Genomic DNA, 24,545 nt, shown 5'->3' on the forward strand with positions numbered 1-24,545 from the left:
GAAGAGGGGGAAAGAAAGAAAATGCTGTTAGGCTTTCAGGATTTTGTTACTACAGCCTAAATCAATAGCGTTCCAGGATTACTTATGGAGTCTGCTTCCTGACCTGGGCCTACTCTGGACGGCTGACAGAAACCTATTCATCATTCACATTGTACCCATACTGATCGTCTTGGTAACTCTAGAGCAGTGATGGTGAACCTAGGAAATGCTTGTCAAAGGTGACATGCTATGATATTTGGGATGACACACCAGCCTTCACGAACACCTGACAACAACTATTCTTGAAAGCAAGGCCTGTTCTCAACACAATTTTTGGAGGCCATGTGAGAAAGGAATATGCTCTTATGTACCCCCCAGAAGTCACACAAGAACAGGACATCCTTTTGTGCTGTTTCGCTGTGGAAGAACATCTTTCAAAGTCACTTTGAAGGCTTTGTGCGACCTGGAGCAATCTCAGAAAGGCCGCAGAGACAGAAAGAGAACGCCCCCTGAAAAAGGTATGTGGCAGATCCTAGGAAGAACTAGGCCATGGGAGCAATTGTGCCTTGAGGGCCTCTATTTCAGGCCATACTGCTTGCTGTTCAAGGTGGCCTGATTGGAAGTGGGGGAGGGGACAGACAATTGTTTGGTGTTTGTGACACCCCAGCAGAGTAAAGTTAGGCATTTTCAAATTTTTGACATGCTGATCCTAGAAGGTTTGCCATCATTGCTCTAGAACAGGGGTGTCAAACTGCTGGCCCGCAGGCCGGACGCATCATGCGGAAGCTGCACCCACCCCATTGCTGGCAATGGCAAAAGTCCCCATACAATGCACATCATGTGACGTTGCGAGTTTGACATGTCTGCTCTAGAACCTCTCTCTGGTGGGGATTGAATGCTGCAATGGATACAGCTGAGAGATTTCCTCTTTTTTTAAAAAAAAATCATGTCCTTATTTTAACACTTAATTACAGCTTTCATCCATTTTCTGTGGTAAGTTGGAGGGAACTTTTGCTGTCCTTCTTCAACAGTCAGAGGATCACAGAAAGAGAATAGAAAAGCTCCATGCAGCTCTGAAACCACAGCTGTCTACGTTAGCAGAGAGGCAGGAAGATCTTTGAGGAGTCACTGGTTGAGTTGGTTTTATCATGTACAACAGGTGTGCAATGGCTGATCCTCCAACTGCTGTTAGAACTGGAGTTCTCTTCATCCGCTCACCACCATCCATGTCTGTTATGATGAGCATGAGTTTGGAGTTCACGGAGGACCACATATTGCCCATCCTACTATGAAGCATCCTACTGGCTGAAGCATATTTAGCAAATTGTCAAGATTCCCTGCAGTGAGTTCGGCAGGTCAGAAAACCTGGCCAAAGAAGCAGGCCAGAAGGAGAGCAGACTCTAATAAGGCTGGTGCCCCAGCTGAGTATGTGGGCAATAGCTCAGCCTGGCTTCTTTATTGGCTCCCCTTCCTGAGACAAAAGCTGAGGACAACATTTCAAGCCTCGGCTCTACCATATTTATCTTGTTGGGCTATGCCTTGGATTCTGAATTCCAAGTCCACCTGAATTCCATTCCATCATGTCTTATGCCTTTTCCCCTGTATATGTTGTTTGTTTATCAGACTCCTAGTTTCAACCCATGCCAAGCTGTGACTATACTACAGTTGCCTTCTTTAGATATAGGTAAAAAGAACTCTTTGCTTCTAAAAATTCTGAGTTTCAATATCATCGGACTAGGGCAGGCATCCAGCTTGTTATCCTGTTGTCTGGCAGGCCGCAGTACTGGGGCAAAAAAGGTACCCTGAGGCAGAGGTCTAAGCAGGAGAGCAGGAAGGCACAAGAAAGAACTGAATTTGGAACTATGGAAGGTAGGGAAGAGAACAATGCAGAAAAAAAATGGGGGCAAAGATGATCAGTGTGTGAAAAGATAAGGTTAAAATTAAAATACTGAACTAACTGGCCAAATATTCATTTCTTTTAACTGCATTTCTTACTGCATGTGTTTATATTTAAATTACTGGAAGTATTACCAAGAAATAAAAAGTATTACTTCTCTATTAATTTTTTTTTGCTATGCATAGCCCATTCCATATACACACTGAAAAAAATTCAGCTTTATTGTAAGCCAGTATCTTTGTTTTCCATGAACACGAATGTAGCCTAGACATTTTTACCTAAACCTTCTTCAAGTACTATATAGTTTTTGTCATTTCCAAATGTTGTTTAATATTACATCCAACTTTTCCTTACCAGTAAATTGCATTCCAAGCCATGCTTTTCCAGTAATAAAATAATATTCTTTCAAGTGTGTGCTCACAAACTTATTTTCCTCTACATCCTTGATAGTCAGAAGATTTGCAGAAGGATCTAAAGAGAAAACATTTATCTTAAATGAGGAAAATCTTAATTTATTCAAATGTCCAAAAGAAATTATTTAAGACATTATCTAAAATAATACCGAAAAATAACTCTTTAGCCAAGAAAAGAAATGCATAATTTGGGCATACCAAGTTTCTTACAAACTTTCCTAGCTGTGTCTGCAGTATATGTGGAATAATTATAAAATGCCATATCAAACGCGTAGCAATAATCTTTGTAGTATAGCCATGGTGATGCTCCATTAGGAGGGTCTGGACACTTTGATGATGTTTCGCTTTGCTTTAATTGCACTTCTGTGAAAACACAAATAGCATGATCAACTTTATTCAAATATTCAACTGACATTTTAGTATTGTAATAACAATTCAAAATATAAATAAAGCAAGGTTCTAAATATGTTTGCTAGTAAGTAATAGCACACCTTCACGGAAAAAAATGTTTTAATTCTTAGAAAGCAGTAGCTATAGCAAGGAATGAAAATGCCTGCATTAGTCGTGACTTTCCTCCCCCTTTTTTACAAAGCAGATGGTACTGCCCAGAATTGGCTTTAACTCAGTGTTTCTCAACCTTGACCATTTTAAGGCATGTGGACTTCAACTCCCAGAATTCCACAGCCAGCAGTGCTGGCTGTGGAATTCTGGGAGTTGAAGTCCACATGCCTTAAAATGGTCAAGGTTGAGAAATACTGCTTTTAACTCTTTAGCCTTTCACCCAAACAAATATACTGTTATCCTCCCAAGTGTGTGTGGGGGTGTAATCAAATCAATAACCCAGAACATCTTTTCTTAAATAGCTTAGAGTACTTTTTCCTAAGCGACTTAAAAACAGCAATTTAGGGAACAATCCAGTTGGCAGTTAAGGCTTGTGCAACCACTTTGACTTAGTAAATTTCTGTCCTGAGCTCATGAAGTGGATTTACATAAAAGACACTGCAGGAAAAGGGAACGGAGATTACAACTGAATCCAGCCTGAATCTCTTATGGCTTGAATTTTCTGCATGCCCACAAAAGGTCAACTTGTTAAAATCCTGGGAAGATTTGAAATGGTAAGCATTTTAGCAACAGCACTACAAACATTTCCATGAAATCAAATAAACAGTCATGCATTTCATACTTAGGCATATGTAGGAAGAAAATGTTGGTTAATAAAACTGACTCTAGATTAGGAAAACATAGCTAATATGATGGAATTGCATGAGGTAAAACTGTGCTCAGATTGTGGTGGTGGCCTGCTTTGCCAAAATAGCAATAGCACTTAGACTTATATACCACTTCACAGTGCTTTACACCCTCTCTAAGTGGTTTACAGACTCAGCATATTGCCCCTAACCATCTGGATCCTCATTTTACCGACCTCGGAAAGATGGAAGGCAGAGTCAACCTTGAGCCAATGAGAATCAAACTGCTGGCAATCAGCAGAATTAGCTTGCAATACTGCATTCTACCACTGCACCACCACGGCTCAAAACGGGCCGTTAAACTGTTCATACTATTAAGTAATCCTCCAAACAAATTGAATAGTACCAATAGTTAATAGGCACCTTGAGTGCAATCCCAAAATAACTGGAGCACCACTTTAACACCATCATCACTGAAAAATTCACCATCAGTCAAATGCAAAAGGCAGCTTTACTCAGAACAGCTTACATCCTGCAACGATACCTTTAACGCCGTCAAACATCCACATCTGCCTATCCCAGATCCTCGGGAAGGACTTGATAGGTGGATAAAAATGCCAAATCCAGTCTGAACATCTGACTGACTGTGCAATGAATCAGCAATGACTGTGTTACATGAAAGCCTCTGAGGTGGCTTTGCAACCCTACCTCAGTAGCACTGCAAGGCCACCTCTGAGGAAGAATAGCAGGAATACCTACTTTTACAAAGGAAGAGGAAGCAATTAGCCACTTGAGCAATATATTTCCATCTTAACTGGCAAATTCCAATAAAAACTATTAAAGCCAACTTTTCTTGTTTGCCTCCTCTTTTTAAATTCTGTGCCGTGTCCTTTTTAGCAGTCTGAAAACAAGAGCTGTCTTATTTTTATTATGCTCTTCGAGGCCTCTTTACAAGCTGAAAACTATTATCTTGTCCTGCTATCTGGTTAAGATCTGCTGGCCTCCAAGGAAATATATTCAGCACGGGATAGGAGAAAATGCCCATTCTTTTGTTTTGTAGTTTCTTAAGTGGAAAAGAACCAAATAACATAGGAATACCTATATACTTACTATTTGAAGAAGAGTAGCAGATAGCACCGTCGCCTCGAGAGGTGCATTTCCTGCGATTCCAAATTCCTTTAGTGTCCATAGCAAAACAGTTTCCAAAAGTATGAGAATGCTGATATTCCCAAGGCTGGTAGTCAAACCGGCTTCCATCGGACCACTCAAAATCGGAATCATTTCCCTGGGGAAGGTGCAACTTCTGTTGATCAATTCTGATGGTACACTTGATTTTAGCAAACGCTAGAGCAGTGGTTCTCAACCTGTGGGTCGGGACCCCATTTGGGGTCGAATGACCATTTCACGGGGGTCACCAAACCATGCTGTCCGCCATTTTTTCCCTTTTTCCTAGCTGTCCTACTCCCTCTTATTGGTGGCCACACCCACTTGGGGGTCACCACAACATGGGGAACTGTATTATGGGGTCATGGCATTAGAAAGGTTGAGAATCACTGCGCTAGAGAGCAAATGGTTATGACCTGAACTGATGACAAATTCAGACTCTTTCTTAACATTCTTTTCTAATATTCACCGTAAGACATGAACTCAGCTGCGCTTGGCTGTATTCTGAGAACTGAGCCCTCAGGGAATTAGTTTACTTGGCAACACTAGTGCAATTAGCAATTGTTTTAATGAGTAGGGTGGAGATTCAAAGACCCAACCCAGAGTAACCCCATCTCATTGCTCTTCTTCCAAGGTAAACGCCAACTAGGAGATGCTTAGCTGAGATATGTCTTATGGAGGAGGGCAAAGAGTTAACGTTTCATTATCTTACTGATTAAGGCCTGGATCAGATTTTTTTTTCCCCTCTCACTTTTTAATCTCTTCAAAATGGCATAGTAGCATGAGCAGAGGTATACAAACCTTAGCTTCTACAGCAGAGCTGTTGTAGTCCTAAACACACCCACAATAGCAAGAGGCATTCATTTTAATCATAAAAGATTACAATAAGTTTAGGATGGCAGGTCAATAAATTCTAAGAGCCGGTTCAAGCAGAATGCCATGTTTTTATTGGCAGAAAAAGTCCATAATGAGCCCATGCAATGTTAATGGAAGGTAGGTGTCTATTCCCTATTTTCTATCAATTGCTAATTATTCTGGTTTTAAGAAATTAAGTTTAATAACCCTTTAACTGATTTTAATGCTATGAAGTTGAGAATGGATTACTATTGTGACTTGCCAAAAGACCTGCAAAATGAGGAGCATACAAATACTGTAAAATAAGTAAGTAAAAAAAAAGAAAGAAATATTTTAAAATAGTGCAAGCCATAGTGATTATACTCATTTCCAAATGTGGATTGGGGAACAAGGTCTCCTCTGGAGAACTTACCAACCAGGCAATCCTATATGGAAGAGTTTCTTAGCATAGTCTCCATCTGTCAGTCAGATTCATATTTCAGATGCAGAGCTAAGCAGTTATATATTATTCTCTTCTGACCAAATAGACAAAGCCCATGCCATGATTTTTAATTTTTCTTTGAAAAGCAGTAACAAGTTCTCTTCTGCTCATTTCCATCCTCCTGAGTAAAGCACTCCCATCTCACGTGTGTGTGTGTGTGTGTGTGTGTGTGTGTGTGTGTTTTCAAGGCTGTGTTGGCAGTGACTAAAGAGCTAACTCATCCTTCCCCAGCTATGACTGCCCTCCTCTCCATCAGATATGGTTCACCATAGAGTGTGGCAATTAAACTTCTAAAATCTCCCCACTGATCTCTTAACATATGGAAAACATACTTTAGACCAGTGGTAGCGAACCTATCTTTTGCGTGCCAGAGGCGGCACTTGGAGCCCTGTGGGCACACGCACCATCATCCCAGCCCCGCCTCCTCTCACAGCCCCCTCACCAGCAGCCTCCCCTGGAGGAGAGTTGCCCCCAGGCACAGCCTATGCGAAGCAGTGCAGCCAAGGACATAGTAGCCGGGCAGTGGGGACAAGACTCCGCCCTTGCACCCTGTCATGCACAGGTGATGCTGTGGGGCATGGGTGGAGGGTGTGGCTACCATGGCACCGCTGGGCTGCCTGGGTGATCTCTGGCGGGGCGGGGAGGTGGTAGATTGCCACAAGAAGGGGAGGGGGGAGATGGTATTTCTGTTAGTCTAAATATGAGCAACTCTTGTGGGAACCAAGGTCATTCCCATGCCGGAGGGAAGGAGGAGGATCGTTAAGTCAGAAATCCCGCCAAGGTGTTCTATTGGGTAGCATGAATAGAGGGGTGAGAATTGTTACATTGTATTACTTTGATTCATGGAGGGAAAGTTTAGATCTGTTTTCACTTTTGAACATGCTGTATTATTTATCCAATAAACATGTTCTTTGAGGAACTTTCTTGCCTCGGAGTTCTGATTTATTTGGTCTTATTGATTGGAACCTCGACATGCAGATTGGAACGTGAGTTGCATGAACATGGAACATTAGTTTTGACAAAAACTAAGTTTATGAAAGATGTGTAGGTAGTAACATTGAAAAGGATTGGGTATAATTGCATATCATTTGAGACTAGAAATCGCAAAATCAAAATTATTTGGGGGTTTGATTCTATGATAAGAATGAAGAATAAAAGATGGGAGTACACAAGTGGAAGAATGTTAAATACCATGCTTATTTCTATATGGTAAACAGGTCTAGGAATCAACCATATGTGAAAAATAGGCTAAGAATCTCTGACTCAACTTACACCATGATTAGATAAACCAATCCACAATGAAAATCCATCACGCCTTACAATGTCTTCCAGAAAAACTTGTTCGGAAATACTATGAATGCTGGCTAAATCGCTTCCTTTCTGTTTGCATTCTTTCCACGCATCATACCAATTGAGCTGTTTCTGAAGAATCCAGTAGACGTTATTTTTGTAGGGCAGTTTTTCAGGAAGCGGAGGTTGGCTGACTTTGGTCTCTAAAGAATAAATTATGAATAAATTAGATGTTGCGTTCCCGTTCCTGCTTAAAGAAAGGTCAGTGGAATTTGAAATTCAGTCCAAGACGTATTTCTTACCCATGTCTATCTTGCAGACCAGGATGCTATTTAAACTGAAGTACAAGTATAACCGGTTGTTTTGCGAATGTTCATAAATATCCCAGAAGCCATCCATGTTAATGCCAGCAAGAAAGAAGTTATTCTTGATGTTAGGTCGTCCCATTCTCCAGTTGTTATATGACAAGTATGTGTCGTCATACCACTTCAGGAGATTATCTGTGGAGGAAAATGTATGATTTGGAGGGGAAATAAGCAATATCAAGTGTCATCAACTGGATCTGAAAATTTGAAAGGACTGAAAAACCTCCACTTTGGCAATATTAACACAATTTGAAAGGGCAAAGGTCAATAAAAATCAGTAGCCCTGCCCTTTTACAGGTACACCCCAACTTACAACCACAATTGAGCCCACCCAACTTACAACCACAATTGAGCCCAAAATTTATGTTGCTAAGTTAAAATATTTGTTAAGTGAGTTTTGCTTCATTTTATGACCTTTCGTGTCAGAGTTATTAAATGAATCATTACAGCTGTTAAGTTAGTAACATTGTTGTTAAGGGAATTGGCTTCCCCATTGACTTTGCTTGTCAGAAGGTCACAATAGCTGATCACATGACCCCAGGACACTGCAACTGTCATAAATACGAATCGGTTGCCAAGCATTCGAATTTAGAAAATGTGACCAAGTGGATGCTGCAATGGTCGTAAGTGTGAAAAACGGTCGTAAATCACTTTTTCCAGTGCCGTTGTAACTTTGAATGGTCACTAAATGAATGCTGTAAGTCAAGGGCTACCTGTATTAAGTGCATATTTACTGAAAGATTTTGAAACAGAACATTTTTACATTTGAACTATTCTTAAATTGCACTTATAATACTCACAGGAACGTTAATTATTTTTAGAAATGCCAGTTAATTACTATTTATCCACCTTTCGCTCTTTTAGGCCACTGTTCTAGTATGCAATAATTAAAAGAGTCTTAAATAAGAATAAAATATTTAAAAATAAGTTGGCTTTGGAGTTCCATTCACACCCAGTTGACAATTCTAACTAAAACAAAATTAACATTTTCTGATTACAATATAATAAAAGAAACACTGAACTCTTTTGGCACATCAATTTTCTGCAAATAATATAAAATTATTGTAGTCCCTCTGTAAATTCAGAAAGCAAGGAGCCAATAAATAACTTCCAACATACCCTTAGTGTCATAAAGCAAACCCAACCACATCCACTGAGCCAGACCACTGAAAGACTGAAACTGCTCAAGAATAAAATCATTTTCATCTTCATCCCTGATATTCAAAAGTGATGCATCTGGATCTGTTGAAGCAATATTAAAAAATAAATCATGGAATGCAATTGGAGAACTTTATAACAATATCTTTTAGAAGATTTAAGCAAAGGATTAGATCTGAGTACCACTGTCCATGAAAGAGATCTTAAAGTCACTTTATTGTATAATGGGAGTAGCAAATTCCATGTTAGACAAAGTTAAGAAACAATAACCAGGATTACAACATCTTAAATATTTGTAACATGTAGCTAAACATAGATATGTACAGCTGGAAAAGATGTAAACACCTGAAGTGTTTTACAAGCAACATCTGACTAGGGACTTTCCTAAGAAAAATAATATAGCTTCAAGCAATTATTAAAACGGATTGTATTTTCAAAACAAGAGAAAGAATACATTCTGTTCCCAAATTCCACAATTTAATAAAATTCAGTAGGAAAAAAATGGGAGCAAATTCTGAAGGTAATTAATATGTGGAATTCCATGCCAGAAGGTGGAGCAATCATTTATAGAACTTTAAAAAGCCATTATGGGAAATTCACAGAAAATAGTTGTCAACTTCTCCAAAGCACCTAAAGGCAGGACAAGAAGCAATGGATGGAAACTAATCCAGGAGAGAAGCAACCTAGAACTAAGGAGAAACTTCCTGACAGTTAGAACAATTAACCAGTGGAACAACCTGCTTCCAGAAGCGGTGAATGCTCCAACACTGGAAGTTTTTAAGAAGAGACTAGACAGCCATTTGTCTGAAATGGTATAGGGTTTCCTGCCTGAGCAGGGGGTTGGACTAGATGACCTCCAAGGTACCTTCCATCATAATCATCATCATCACTACCATTATTACTATTATTATTACTTTATTCATTACCGATGGATATAACCGCCAATTGAAAGTAATGAATGAACAGCAGAGGTGCTGTTGATCTGTGCATAATTTGGCTGTAGGAATTGTCCTGCCAGTCTTAGAAACAGGATGTTGAACTAAATGATTATTCTTACAGTTCAGCAATTTTGGCTTCATTTTTATTATACAAATATTACATTTCATTAAATATTGCAACTTGGACACTTTTTTTTAGGAAGCTTCTTTCGCTAGTGAGAGGAGAAGTGAGCGTCTAAGAAGTCACTTCTTTTAATCATACCTAGCAAGAAAATGTGTTGATTGAGGTTAGTATTAACAAGATATGTAAGTTGATCAACAATTAGTTTTATTATGTCAAATGAGTCACAGGGTATTTTAATATTATACAAATGTACATTCTCTAAATCAGTGGTTCTCAACCTTTCTAATGCCGTGACCCCATAATACAGTTCCCCATATTGTGGTGACCCCAAGTAGGTGTGGCCACCAATAAGAGGGAGTAGAACAGCTAGGGAAAAGGGAAAAAATGGCGGACAGCGTGGTTTGGCGACCCCCGTGAAATGGTCGTTCGACCCCAAATGGGGTCCCGACCCACAGGTTGAGAACCACTGCTCTAAATAGTTACATAAAAAAAAAAAAAATGGGTAGCTTTCTCCATGTACTGCCCAGTTGAAAATTGACAGTTTTGCATGTAGCAAGTTACAAACACAGTAACAGACAAAATTAAGGTGCCTCAGGTCCAAAAATGTTCTTTAAAAAGTCCAAAAGTCCACACCCAAAAATCAGAACAGACTTTAAAGAGGAACAGCTTACTCATTATCTTGCATAAATGGTTAGCTTCAACTGCTCTCAATCCTCTCCATGTATTTTTTGGTATTACGAATGTGTAACAACTGTTTCGATATGCTATCCATGGCGTATTTTTAATCTTGTGTGGACATTTAATTGATTCTTGATATGCTTCTTGGTTTTCAGTATCATCTGAAAAATAAACCTTTTTTAAAGGCAAGTCTTAATATCTGAAATACATTCAGTATTTAATACTATACTGCAACTTTCATCAGCTGAGAATTACTGGATGCATTGACTGCACCATGGTCATTGATGACATTATTTTGTGGTCATGGGGAAAAAAAATTGACTACCAAGAATGAGAATGCAAAACAAGAAGGATCAGAATGTTAAAATTCATCTTATAAAATCAAGTATTATTTATCTTTCTCCAATAGATGGAATGGCCCTTGGGCAATAATACCAAAAACCCAAGGGCATTTTGAGTTGAGATTCAAAGAATTACTAAATATGATGATTTGAAAGGGATGAGAATCACTTGCTCACAAACGCACACATTCTATCTAATCTCAGGCTACTCCACCCCACAAGATTGTTGTTGTGGCGAAAGTAGGAGAAGAAAGGAGTGTTATGTATATTTGCCACTGTGAGTTACTTCTAAAAAAATAAAGATGGACTTAAAAAAGCTAATCTTATAAAATAATTAAATGTATTCTCATTCTTTTTTGTATCTATGGCTTTGCATTCCTTATGCAAGGATTTCTGGTGGAAGGAAGTCCACAATCAAGAGTGGTGACACTATTGTGATAAAAACCCAGCCCCTTTATATGTGCATGTATAAAAGGGTGAGCAGTTGACTGCCTCAACTGTCATCTTGACTTCTCCGACATATCCCCACTCCGCCAAATGCCACTATTTTAGTATTTCTCAGGCTAGCTAGATTTTATTTATTTGTTTTCTGCTGTATACTCACATACCAAAAGTTGACACAGAAAGCAAAACAAGCAATTTAACCAAGGCAAGAATTGTAAGAAACAACCTGTTTTCATAAAGCAGCATATCTGTCAACACTTTTCCTATGCATAAATCAGACCAAACATTCTCTAATAGCAACAGTGAAGGCGCAAAATGTTACAACTTTGCCAGATTTTGCTACACTGATTCCCTTTGTATAAAAAGCATTAAGCCCCAACATCCGCTAATAAGGGGAAAGGTTAGTATTTTAATGTAAATGTACTAGAACAGGGGTAGGCAACCTTGGCTCTTTTATGACGCGTGGACTTCAACTCCCAGAATTCCTGAGCCAGCCATGCTGAGGGCAAAGGGAGAGGTTTCCAAGCTGAGCCATTCTGCCTCAGGAATTCTGAGAGTTGAAGTCCACGAATCAAAAAAGAGACAAGGTTGCCTATCCCAGTACTAGAATCTAATAATTGACCAGGTTAGACTTTTGTACATATTGATAATGCTATGTTCTGTTCTTTTTAGGCATCTATAAAGAGTTAAGTGATACGAGTGAAAAAGGGTGCCAGCACAGTGGCTCCCTACTCAGAATTTAGTTTTAGGAGCTCTGGAAGAAATCAAGTTGTCCATTAGCCTCTCCTCCCCACAGGCATTTTGCTATTTCTCAGGTAGGCAATGAGTTTACGTACATCCACAATTGAGGCCAGAGGCCAAAATAAATTTTTTAAAAATCAGTACAGAACCAGGAAGCGTTAAGCATATGTTTGATTCATTGGTCATTATATGAAATAGCTCACAAATGTGAGTGACCTAGGTCTCCAATAAGACTAACTTATTATCTCCAGAGCTGTCCTTTGGTGCTGGGTGCAAGGTAAGAGTTGTTTTCCCCTTCAACAGCTGTATCAGCCTTTCCCAAGCCATCACATCGGTTTCCTCCTTCACAGGAGTTCTGTAGACTCCTTTTTAAGGCCTTCAGGGCCTTATCAGAAGGTTAGAACCAGATTGGCCTTGGCTGGAACACACAGCAGATAAAACTATAATCAGTTGTACTAGTTCCCCTTCTCTCCCAAAAATAAATTCTTCCTCTGAGCCTGAATATATTTACAATATGGAGCCTAAACCCAACAGCACAAGCTGAGCTAGTCTCAACACCTTTATTTTGGGAACAGAGAGGCCTGAGCAGAGATGGCCTGGCTGGGTGAGAATACACTGTTTCAAAATATTGAAAAACAACGCACCTTTGCCACCACAACTAACGTTCATTCACCCAGACACACATTCACAGCATTCAAGACATTACAACTTCTGATTTATGAGGAAACAGATGATAAAAAAAATTGGCAAAGAAGTGGAGATTTATTTCAGAGAAGGGAAGAAAGAGAAGATAAATAAATCCCTTAAAACTTATTCTATATTCCAAAGCCAAAAATCAAGTGGTTTGCAGTCAGTTAAGATTTATGAAAGCGCTGGTGGGTAGCTGTGGAATTTTAAGTACAGGTAGTCCTCGACTTAACAACCATTCATTTAGTGACCGTTCAAAGTTACAACGGCACTGAAAAAAAGTGACTTATGACCATTTTTCACACTTATCACCATGGCAGCATCTCCACGGTTACGTGATCAAAATTTGGAAGCTTGGCAACCGGTTCATATTTATGACGGTCGCAATCTGCCGGGGTCACGTGATCCCCTTTTGCGATCTTCTGACAAGCAAAGTCAATGGGGAAGCCAGATTCACTTAACAACCAGGTTACTAACTTGACACCTGCAGTGATTCACTTAACAAGTGTGGTTTTAAAATCGAGTAAAACTCACTTAACAAATGTTTTGCTTAGACATTTTGGGCTCTGTTGTGATTGTTAAGTCGAGGACTACCTATACATATGTAATATACAGTAGTTTATTTTCTATGTTTTTCTTTAGCTATACATATATTTTCATTTCTAATTTAAAGGCCTAAAATATCTTCAAAACCATTTCCAATGCAAAACTGTAGACTCATGACATAGAGTAATGAAAGAAGCCCTACTTCCTGGTAAGTAGCAAATTGCTCCTGGTTTTTCTGCGTAACAATCAGACGTTTTCCAAAATCCATCCGTGTCCAAATACACACAGTCATCAACCAAATCCTTGTCTTCTTCAGACCAACGACTGAAACTAATGTGTTTTTTATCTGACCACTGATAATGTGTTCCATCCTAGTAACATCAGAAAGTAGAAAGATTAACTACATAAAACAAACTATTAACCTGTTCTAGAAGCTGTGACAAGAAATAATGAACTTAAAAATTCAAGTGAGTAGTTTTCGGATGGATGCCAAGAAAAATATTACAAAAACATGGAGGTCAAGTTTGCCAAATTAGCCATGCCAAATACTTGACAGCTTAGAAGGACAAGAGCTCAGGGTTGGTGGACTCTGAGAACTTAATAAGCGATTAATTGTTTTTGGAAGTTTTTATATTTAAGCTGGAATATGATACTTCCTGCATTGTTCAACACATTTTCTCACATAGACCTTTATTGGATAATATGAAAGCTGGGTATTTTTTCCCTTATTCCTATGATCTCTGCCTTAAAAAGGGGAGGAAATATTTCCAGGATTTAATGGAAACCCCCAAAGTTATGCAGCATAAAGTTTGTCATTTTTAATATAAATGTCTAAGAAGTTGAGCATCCCTTTTATTTTCTAGAGTCTAGACATTCTATCCAAAAAGGAAGCACATTCAGTGCTCTGCTGCTTCTCCATTTTAGCCTCCGAGCAATTTACTGAACAGAATCTCAAAAACAATTAAAATCAAACATTATTGCTTTTGAATCTTAAATCTCAAATTTGATTTAAATCTTACTACAATCAAATCTTGGTACAAAATCAGATCTTGGCTGATTTGCACACCCTTATTATATACATCAATTTGTAGTTAATGGTATTTATTTATTATTTATTTCAATTTACACATTGGCTGACTCCAAACCAATTCTGGGTAGATCACAATAAAACATGCAATAAAAATGCAATACAAGGCAAAACAATATTAAAATCCTGTTGCTTAACACAAAAATAGAGTGAAAAGCACATCTGACCAGGGTTTCATTCATCTTAATCCAAGCCTGGAAGAACCACCAGGTCCTTCAAGGCCTTCAAGGTCAATAGGGTGGAGCCACACAGATTTTTGTGGAATCTTATTCCAGAGGGTAGCAACAGAGAAGGTGTATCCAGGAAGTACCATTTTGGGTAAAATTGCTCTTGAACAATGTGGACGCTGGATTCGACACTGTGTTCTTTTTTTAAAAAAAATACATTGTGCCCATAATTTAAAGGAACAAAAAGAATTTACAACGACCAATAAGACATTCTAAAAAGGTATTTATGAGACATGTATCTGTAACTTGTTTCAGCACTATCAACAGCCCTAGGGCTCCTATTTTGCAGGTATTATTTAAAATATATTTGTTCATTCTATCATAATATTTTTTATTTCAAGAGTATGTTTGAAAGGGAAAGCAGAACCTTACATCATGGCTAGAGAGCCCAATCCAGAGCTGTTGGTTGTGGAGAACCACTTGAGAACCAAGAAAAGCCTGTTGGTATTGTTCTGTAATGCTAACCAGCCTCATATTGCTCTTCAGGCATTCTTCCTCGGCATCAAACCAAGTCAGGTTCCTCAGAATTAAGGTGTAGGTGACATTTAGGTATTTCATGGTACGTTCAGGCACTTGGATTGTCTGGTTTTCAACAACAACTGCAGAAGAAGAATAAGCAATTGAACAGAGGGAATGAAGTAATATACAATAAAGAAGTTTGTTTTCAAGAGCAGCATTTTCTTTTCAGGGAATATTAGAGCAGGGGTCCCCAACCCCAAGTCCGTGGACCGGCACTGGGCCGCGGCATGTCAGCAACCGGGCCACGCAAACAAGTGAAGCCCCATCCACTGGATGCAGGCAGCACACAAACCACGTCCCCTCTGGTCCGTGGAAAAATCTTTCTCCACAGAACCGGTCCCTGGTGCACCAAAAGGTTGGGGACCTCTGTATTAAAGCACATTGTATTTTGGGCGACTTAGTAAGATAAGTGTCTATGGAGATTTTCAGTCATCCAGGTCATGGTTGTCCCAAAAGTGCTTTTTCAAAAGGCAACTAGTCTTTGTTTTTCCTTGAAGACATTACGCTTCTCATCCAAGAAGCTTCTTCAGTTCTGACTGAAGACTGATTGAACCTTAGTAAGATTAGGACTGTAATGCTGCATCTCAATGAACCACTTAAATTAATCCAACTCATATACAAAGCCAATGATCCAGATTAATCAGTCAGATTTTCCTAGAAATAAATTTAAATACATATAAAGGACATCTAATGACAAGCGTCATACTAAAAAGCATTCCTTTGGGGCATAAGAGGAAGAATATTTCTCCTTCCTTCAAGAAGGTGACATCCAAGATTGTACCAGGAAGCTTTCAAAAGTAAAACATTGCTTGCAAAGCCAGTAGTACAGTGTTACATAATAGCTCTTATCCAAGATATATTTAATTTGGGAATTACTTTTAAAGTAACCAAATCTTACCAAAGAAAGTGAGCTATTTTTTAATTTTTTTTAGATCTTTACCATCTAGTTCGCTAATGCGGATCCAACAAGGTCAGGAGATTTACAAGTCGATCTTCTAACATTAAATATTTTTTGTACTGACTGAGTTATCTGGTCATCTAAAATGCCACTTAAAGTGAAAAGCAGGTATTTCAAACCTGTATTTCTCCACTCACGTACCTAGATCCTTCTGACATATGGCCAAAGGCAAAGTATCAGCACAAGAAGTAAAATTCCAAGTTCCTACATAACCTTTGGGATTATTTAGTAAAACACCACACTGGTTATTCCCTTCCTCATTAAATGCCTGGGGAGAAAAAGAAATATGACATTATATTACCAGTACTGGCATGTCCCATAAACAAATATGATTGAAATCCTTGACACAATCAAATTAAACAGGGATGTTTGGATGGATTGCTAAATTATACTTCTAGCTTTCACAAGAGTAAAATGGGCTTGTCAGCATACTCATTCCTCCTGCAATCTAACATAGCTACCGGAATGAGATCAGAGTCTTGTTTTTTTATTTTATTTTTAAAGTTATTGTGGTTTAATGTTCTACCTAGTAGTGGTGTGGAAAATATGCTGAAATCAAAATGGACAGCATATTCTAATGGACAGAGTATTCTAAGTTCTACGATTCCATTTCCCATCCCATCATTACTGGAGACTTTTAATTAATGAAGCAGTGTAATGATCTGCCCGCCTGCTATAGGCAACAATCAGGAAGGAAAAGCTTTGATGGAATCAGAATTGGCACCATTTGCCACCTGAAGGGATATGAAACACTGAGTGTATAATTGCATCCTAAGCAGGAACAGCAGCCAGGGGCCTGGCTCCGACTTTTCTTTATCAACCAAAACCACACAGCCCCTGCTCTCCCAATTGGCTCCTTCTCAGGGAGAAGAGAGGCATCCATAATGTGTTCTTACAAGCTAAGGGAAAGTGAGTACACAAAAAGTTCCCCTTTTGGCTATGCAGTGTTGCCCAACAATATATCATGTTCCTGATAATCCCGGTCCTGCATGAGGTTGTTCAGAGGAGGTGATAGGATTGCATTCACGTGTTCACATTGGACACTAACTTGGTAGAACAGCTGATTTCAAGATCACCCTCCTATTGCTGGACTTTTACAACCCAGCCATTGGAAGTTAGCTGAGGACTAGCTCCTTTCGTCATCGTTGAGATCCTTTGGCTGGCAAGCCCCTTTGTCTATGAATTTCATTTGTTAAAGATTCTTTTAATAAAAGAATTATCATTGGTTTCAATCCTTCCCTTTCCCAATTTTGTTCTAGGGTAGATGGAACATAGCACTAGCATGGACTACTGTTCCATCCACTTTTGCAGGCCTGAAATAAAATGAGAACACAAGAGACCTATTCTGAATTCTCCCGCAGTGTTACCACAAAAAAAGGTTCTGAGCTTAACTCTGACTTCAGAATAATCTTTTGTTTGCTTCTTACACAGCTCTAGGTTCTGAATCCAAAACTTCAGTTTTAACTATAATTTTACAGAAAGAAACCTTTTCACATCATGATTTATGAAACTACCTTGTCTCAAAAAAACCCCTGACCAAGTGATTTTGTTTCGATTCCATCTAAGCCAGGAAACTGAAAGATGAAGTCACAGAACAGAAATGACTGTTAGATTTGTTTTTTTTTTTAAGTGACACTATCTTCCTTTTCATTATAATGAAATTAAGTAAAAACTGATAATTATAGGTCCACATGATAACCAATGATTATAGGAAAGTCCACATTATCCTCTTGGTCAAAATACAGAAGGCTGTGCCATCACCTTTTTACATTTTTTTTCCACTTTTTTAGTTTAGTCTAATATTCTTCCATCCTACTCAGCTGACCCTGCTTAGCTTTTCCAAGATCAGCTCCAGTTGACTAGGTCAGTGGTCCCCAAACTTTCCAGCTTGGCAGACTGATGGGGGGGGGATGGTTCTGTGCGAGTGGTGGGTGCATGTGTATGCCCGTTCGCGCAAACAGAGTTTTGTGTATTGTGCTTGCACAAGTGGAATTTTGCATCCATGTGATTCGCCCACTACTTGTGCGGCCTAGTTCCAAACAGGCCACAGCCTGGTAGTGGGCTATAGGTTGGGGGGGTTGGGGACCCCTGGACTAGGTGATGCTACATACTGTGACTATAATTAAGCTTTTTACTAAAATCATATTCCTTAGGCTGCTGTCACAATTACATCACAAACAATATTTAACATAATATAAATGATCCAATCTTATACCTAAATTTCTGAAGAAGCTATCCAATTACAAACAAAATATTCAAAATGGATGGGATATACTGTACTTTCCTATTTTCAACTTCTCATTTCTCCTCTAACTTACATTAGTAAAAGCAACTTTTTTTCTGCTCTAAATAAATTACAGGGAAAGCCTACAGTGTAAAAAAAACAGCATCAACAACTCACATCAAAAGGAATTCTTCTTAGCTTTCCTTGAAGCAAAGGATGGAAATTGACATAATCTAAATCACTGCCATCAGCCCACTTGCTTACATGCAGATGCACCTGGGAACGTAAACCAATCCAAATCTTTGGGGGCAGACTGGGGAGTAAGGATGTTATAAAGTCTGTTGGGAAGAAGATAAATATTTGCACATTAGGATTAAATAGGTAAAGGAATTAACTTGCAGATAAGGGCAGTCCATAAAATCAAAATGGCAATACATAACTCAATAGAATATAAATTGGTTTGTAAATTACATTATTTTGTTTACTTCTAAACCTCACAATACTATTCCAATTGATAGATGCATTCAATAAAATAGCAGGATGCCCTATTAACTGGTCCAAATTGAAATTGTTGCCAATCAGTGGAAATTGGCATATCTATTCATATAAGGAATATCATTCCAGCATTTGTCCCACATCCTTTCAACATCTAGATAGGTGCATACCAAAGATAAAACCTAGTTAGTAACATACAATATAAATAAAATATATACATATGTTTCTTAATAGATGGGAATCTCAATAGATGGGAATCATTAAATCTCAAACTTTGGAGAAAGGTGAATAGTCTCACAATAAGTTATTCCCATATTTTGAGAGGAGTTCCTATTCAAATATCTGGAAATTATTTTCAGAAAATCAATTCCTTGTTTAGGCATTTTTATGGGGCTCTTTGATTACAAGAATATCTTTACAAAAATTGCAATTATCAATTCTTTAGGGAGGATTCAGTTTTCCAAATCCGAAGCTGGATCGATCTATCGATCTATCTATCTATCTATCTATCTATCTATCTATCTATCTATCTATCTATCTATCTATCTATCTATCTATCTATCTATCTATCTACCTACCTACCTACCTACCAACCAATTGACCTACCTACCTACTTACCTACCTGTCATCCATCCATCTATCTATCTATCTATCTATCTATCTATCTATCTATCTATCTATCTATCTATCTATCTATCTATCATCTTGGTTGGATGTATAATTTTAGGATCAAATATACTAGAATTCTAGTGTCTCTGGAAACAATTTTGTCAACTTACAATGTTATGGAAAGTAATGTTGACTAAAAAAAGATTTGATCTCTTTTTCCATGCTATATTGATTTTATGGGGAAACTCAACTTTAAAATTGAGAAAAAGTGATACAGAAAAAATGGATGAAAGCAGGGATACTGACTTTGGAACAACTGATGCTGAAGATGAATTTTTAATATATAAGAGATAAAGTAGTTATTTTATGTATTCCCCACCCTTATTTTTTATAAATAAAAATATCATCTTCAGATATAACTCAATGGCAATATTAATAGCTACAACATTTGTTAGCAACTTAGTTTTTATAAATATTTCAATTTGTATTTGAAATTGAACTGTATCATTTCTATGGTTTATAGATAAATGAATTTGATATACAGATGTTAAGAAAGTAGTTGAATAAAGAATTAAGAGATTTCTATATTGCCTGGACAATAGTAGAGTTTATTAACTTCTCTAGCAAGAGTGTCAATGGACCTTAAACTACAATTTAAACAACAAAAACTAATATTTAGAATATATTGGACTTTAGTACATTGGTACAGAAAGGTCTATATAAGATAGCATTTTATTGGAATTATAATAAGAGTAATGCTTCTTTAAAACACATATTTTTACAATGTCCTATACTTGGGAGGAAATATCTAAATTTTGGGAGGAAATATTTGACTATATAAATCTGACTGGGCAACAAAAGTTATTTCTTTTAAAGGATGGTATCTCTTGAATTACTTACTTACTATGTACATGGAATCTGAAAACTGGACAATGTAAATGGATCCTTTGGCCCTTACTATGGCAAAAAGACTGATACTGTAGTACTGGAAGATAAATGTATGGCCCCATTCACTCAATGCACTGAAAACCTGATCACATATGCCACCAATGGGGCAACTGTCTATAGATATAGATTTTATTTGGACTCTGTATAATGAAATATGGAACTCATTTATAGAAATTATAGCAGTGAAAAAAAGATATAAGTGTATCAGAAATAAATCTGTACCTGAACAATATACTGTATACATCAGATAATATATATATATATATATCTAACTATAGCTGCCGTAATAATAATGTATTATATTTTCTTTTAATTTTTTCCACTTTTATGTTTTTTAAAGAATATATTATATGTATTTGCATTGTAATTATTTTAGAATTTTGTTCCTTTTCTTTATTTTAAAAGCAATAAAAAAATAAATTCAAGATGGCAGTCGCAACCGTGTAATTGAAGCCATGCCCCCTTTAATATGGATCACAAGAAAAAAAGGGGACAGAGTTTTGATTGCATGGTGGCGGCCGCCATCTTGATTTTTTTGGACCCTCCCCCACAGCCCTGTGGCATATATAACACAATGAACCTATTTTGTTGTTGTTAATTTCCTGATTTTATCAATCTTCTCATGCTCATTAATGGAATATTAAAACATTCCTGGAAATGGATCCTGCAGGATCCATTGCCTGAATTCACTTACTTGTAAACACAGGAAGTGAGATCTGAGATTGTTCCTCCTTCCAAGAACAGTAATTTCTATTCTCTTTCATAAAGATAACACTATCATGCTGTGTTTTTTATTCACTATCTTTTCTACTCAAAGGATGGCAAACATTTGCTTCCTTTGGTAGGACATTCAGAGATTAGTGCCTTCTAGTTAGCTTGGGGGGAGTGTTATTAATCACTGCTAATCTTCTTGTTAGCTATGAAAATGAGGAAATACTCTGCTTTATAGGAATTTATATTGCTCTTGTTTTATTTATTCTAAACCACTTGGAGTCTGCTGTAGAAATATTATAATTAATTCATAATATCATACTAATAATATGAATTAATCATGATTAATTCATGAATAAATAACAGTATAACAATGCTTATATAATAAATAACAATGGTTATATTCACACCCACACAGTTTGTCGTAACTCTTAGTTTCAATTTTAAAAAACAGGAACCTCATAAGATTTTGAAAGAATAGAGATGATACCAACTGTAAAATTACAGTGCATTCTTACATAATTAATGATAATAATCACTATCCCTAATTTTTATTTGGAAGATGTGAGTTTTCTATTATACCAAGAGAAAGATATGCAAGAAAAAGAGATTTAGCAGAACAAATAGCATATCTCAGAATGTCTGCCCCTTATTTGTATACCTGTGATGTCAAAACACATGTGCAAAAAGGGCAGATGCTGATTTTGTCATTTGTCTTCCACACAGTGGATGCCCACAAATAGAATTTCCATTATTATCTCATACACAAAGCCTTTCTCAGGATCAGGTCCATGTTATTCAATGTCAAAAACTCAAATTACAACATGTATGTATACATAAAAGAATCCTGATATACAGACTATGCATGGAATAGCTATAGCACTTAGACTTACATACTACTTCGTGGTGCTCTGCAGTCCCCAACAGTCTGGATCCTCATTTTACCAACCTCAGTAGGAAGAGTGGAAGGTTGGGTCAACCTTGAGCTGGTCAGGATCGAACTCCTCCTGGCTGTGGGCAGAGTTAGCCTAATACTGCATTCTAACCACTGCGCCACCACGGTTCACGTATTCTCTTACCTTGTTCAATCTGGCTTTTGATTGAAGGGAGGAACCCTCCTAAAGATTGACAATGTTCGTCTGCTTTTCTAAATGTCATGTTCTTAGGGGTCATCTTTCGATAACACTGTAAAAGATTTTTTTTAAAAAAAATATAATCTCTGACGTAGATATTTCACAAATGTTTTGTATACTCAATTTCAACTGTGTTCATATAGTAGCCCAGTGTCAGTCACCAGGACCAGAGGTTAAGTCTTCTGAGCTTTAGGGACTTGTGCTGGAGCTCATCCTAAGGGAACTTCTCTGTACCGGAATGTGTAGAGAGAAAACTAGTATGCGGATAGAGAGAAGAGCCTAAGGATAGGCTCCAGCAGAAAAGTCTGAAATCTCGGAAGACTAAACCTCTGGTCCCAGTGACTGACCAAGATTGGATCTTCAAGTTTGTTAGTTGCAAGGTATTACAGATATTTACATGTTCATCCAACTAGTTTGATAACCAGTTCATGGCAAGTTCTGAGGACTGAAATATAATATTCAGAATTCCAAATTATTTATGCTTTACCTTATTTAGGAAAAAAATCCAATTTTCAGGGCAGCTTTCCTGAGGTGGTTTATAACCTGGCTTGCTTGTCTCCAATAATGATGCATTGTATTTCTCACAAATGAAAGGCAGTTTTGAACTGCAATCCAATGGACTGCCTGCAGAATAAAAAATAGAGCAGTGTTATGCTGATACCCTGTTATACAGACCTCTCCGTTTAACGTATGCAATAAAATAGAGTTTTAATTGATGACTGTTTGTAATACCCTTTGCTTCAAATTTAGTTTTATGCTTTGAACCAAGCAGAGCCCTCAGCAGTTAGTATAATTATACTCTGAATGAATATATTAATTAATCAATAAAGGAGAATATTTGTAGATCAAGGTTGAAATGAGGAGTCCTTGATGGTCTTTGATTGGGTTTTTTTTTTTTTTTGCTGATGTTTCGTTACCCAGATTAGCACTGATGATGTTACCTAGTTTGGGTAATGAAACATCTGCAAGAAAACAACCAAGCTCAGAGAGCACCAAGGACCCTTCATATTAATGAATGGTAAGAATCCCTTCTTGGTTCAGAAGCAAAGTCTATAGATGATCCCAAGTTCAACCAGAGGATTTTTAGTTAAAAGTACTTTAGATAATAAGAGTTGGACGGAAAATTTAAAGAGTTGCTATCAATGTCCAATTATTCAGACTATATTCAATTATTTAATTTAGTTCTGAAACTGCAAGGTCAGCAATAAAATATGTTAAGAGAAGGATATTAAATATCAGAACAATCCAAATCCTCACATCCAAAAGGATGAAAACAAGTTGTCATAGAGAGGGGATGAACAATGGAGACTGACAGAATTCCTATAGAAGGCAACAAGCTTACAGTCTCAGAAAAGTTATTTTCAGAATTCAAATTTTAAACTGTCAATTTCAATCAAGACAAGGATAGAAGCAAAAAGATCCATGAGGGTGAAGAGCAACCACATATATTTTCTGACTTTCCTTCCTCAGTTGACAGAATTAAAAGATTAAAAATTATGTAGTAGGAAACGTGAATCCCACAAAAAGAAGCCCAAAGGAAAACTAATACACTCTTCTTATTTAGGAGAGAGTCTGAGAACATTTCTAAAAATATAACTGATTACAAAAATATAGCTATTACCTCTTAACCAGGATCGATAAGAGATATGCCAACATTTTCTGGGGTGGTGTTCAAAATAGTGTGAAAAAAAGCTTAAGAAAAAACAAACAAACAGAATATTATTTATTTTTTTAAAAAAGGAAACAAGGTACATATAGCCACAGAGTGGTATCCAAACAGTATAGTCAGGGATAGAATGATGAACCATGATCAATGAATATTTTATGCAAATGTCGCAACTTACATTTAATACTTGTTAAACATATTTATAAAAAAATATATTTAAATAATGAAAATATGAAATGTACGTACATAATTGCAGTATCTATGGTACGATGATATGATAAAGTAATATGGTAAAATTAAGGGAAAGAAGCAAAGATAACTTTTCTTGGCACCTCCAATGCAAAGACCTGCTCTTTTATTCATATGTACAAGGTATGAAAAACAGAAAGACTGGATTATGATCCTACATGTAAGTCTCAATTTACAAGTACTTTTTTAATGATGGTTCGAAGTTAAGATAGCCTTACAAAAGTGACTTATGACTCATCCTTGAAGTTACAACTGTCGCACTGTGGACACATGATCACAATTCGGGTGCTTAGCAACCGGTTCCAATTTACAACAGTTTCAGCATCTTGCAATCATTATGATCATAATTTGCAACCTTCCCAACTGTCTTGTGACAATCAGTTAATCAATTCACTTAATGACTGTGATTCACTTACCAACCACTTGATATG

At 37.4% G+C, this 24,545-nt stretch overlaps 1 protein-coding gene across 1 annotated transcript in view; it reads right to left on the reverse strand.

Annotated features, from left to right (window-relative positions):
* LY75 (lymphocyte antigen 75) overlaps positions 1–24,545 on the reverse strand; it is a 71,509-nt gene that overhangs the window by 7,126 nt on the left and 39,838 nt on the right. The window contains exons 20-33 of the mRNA XM_039328447.1: positions 23,821–23,891; positions 22,687–22,823; positions 22,146–22,251; positions 18,481–18,641; positions 16,221–16,347; positions 14,975–15,201; positions 13,491–13,659; positions 10,523–10,690; positions 8,751–8,873; positions 7,569–7,766; positions 7,249–7,469; positions 4,587–4,761; positions 2,488–2,652; positions 2,231–2,347 (exon numbers count right to left, since the gene is read on the reverse strand). Coding sequence (XP_039184381.1) covers positions 2,231–2,347; positions 2,488–2,652; positions 4,587–4,761; positions 7,249–7,469; positions 7,569–7,766; positions 8,751–8,873; positions 10,523–10,690; positions 13,491–13,659; positions 14,975–15,201; positions 16,221–16,347; positions 18,481–18,641; positions 22,146–22,251; positions 22,687–22,823; positions 23,821–23,891 — 2,165 coding nt within the window. The remainder of the gene's footprint in view (positions 1–2,230; positions 2,348–2,487; positions 2,653–4,586; positions 4,762–7,248; positions 7,470–7,568; positions 7,767–8,750; positions 8,874–10,522; positions 10,691–13,490; positions 13,660–14,974; positions 15,202–16,220; positions 16,348–18,480; positions 18,642–22,145; positions 22,252–22,686; positions 22,824–23,820; positions 23,892–24,545) is intronic.

Source organism: Crotalus tigris, unplaced genomic scaffold (genome assembly GCF_016545835.1).
Source record: "Crotalus tigris isolate CLP2741 ecotype Arizona unplaced genomic scaffold, ASM1654583v1 scf7180000024376.1991246, whole genome shotgun sequence".
NCBI lineage: Eukaryota > Metazoa > Chordata > Lepidosauria > Squamata > Viperidae > Crotalus > Crotalus tigris.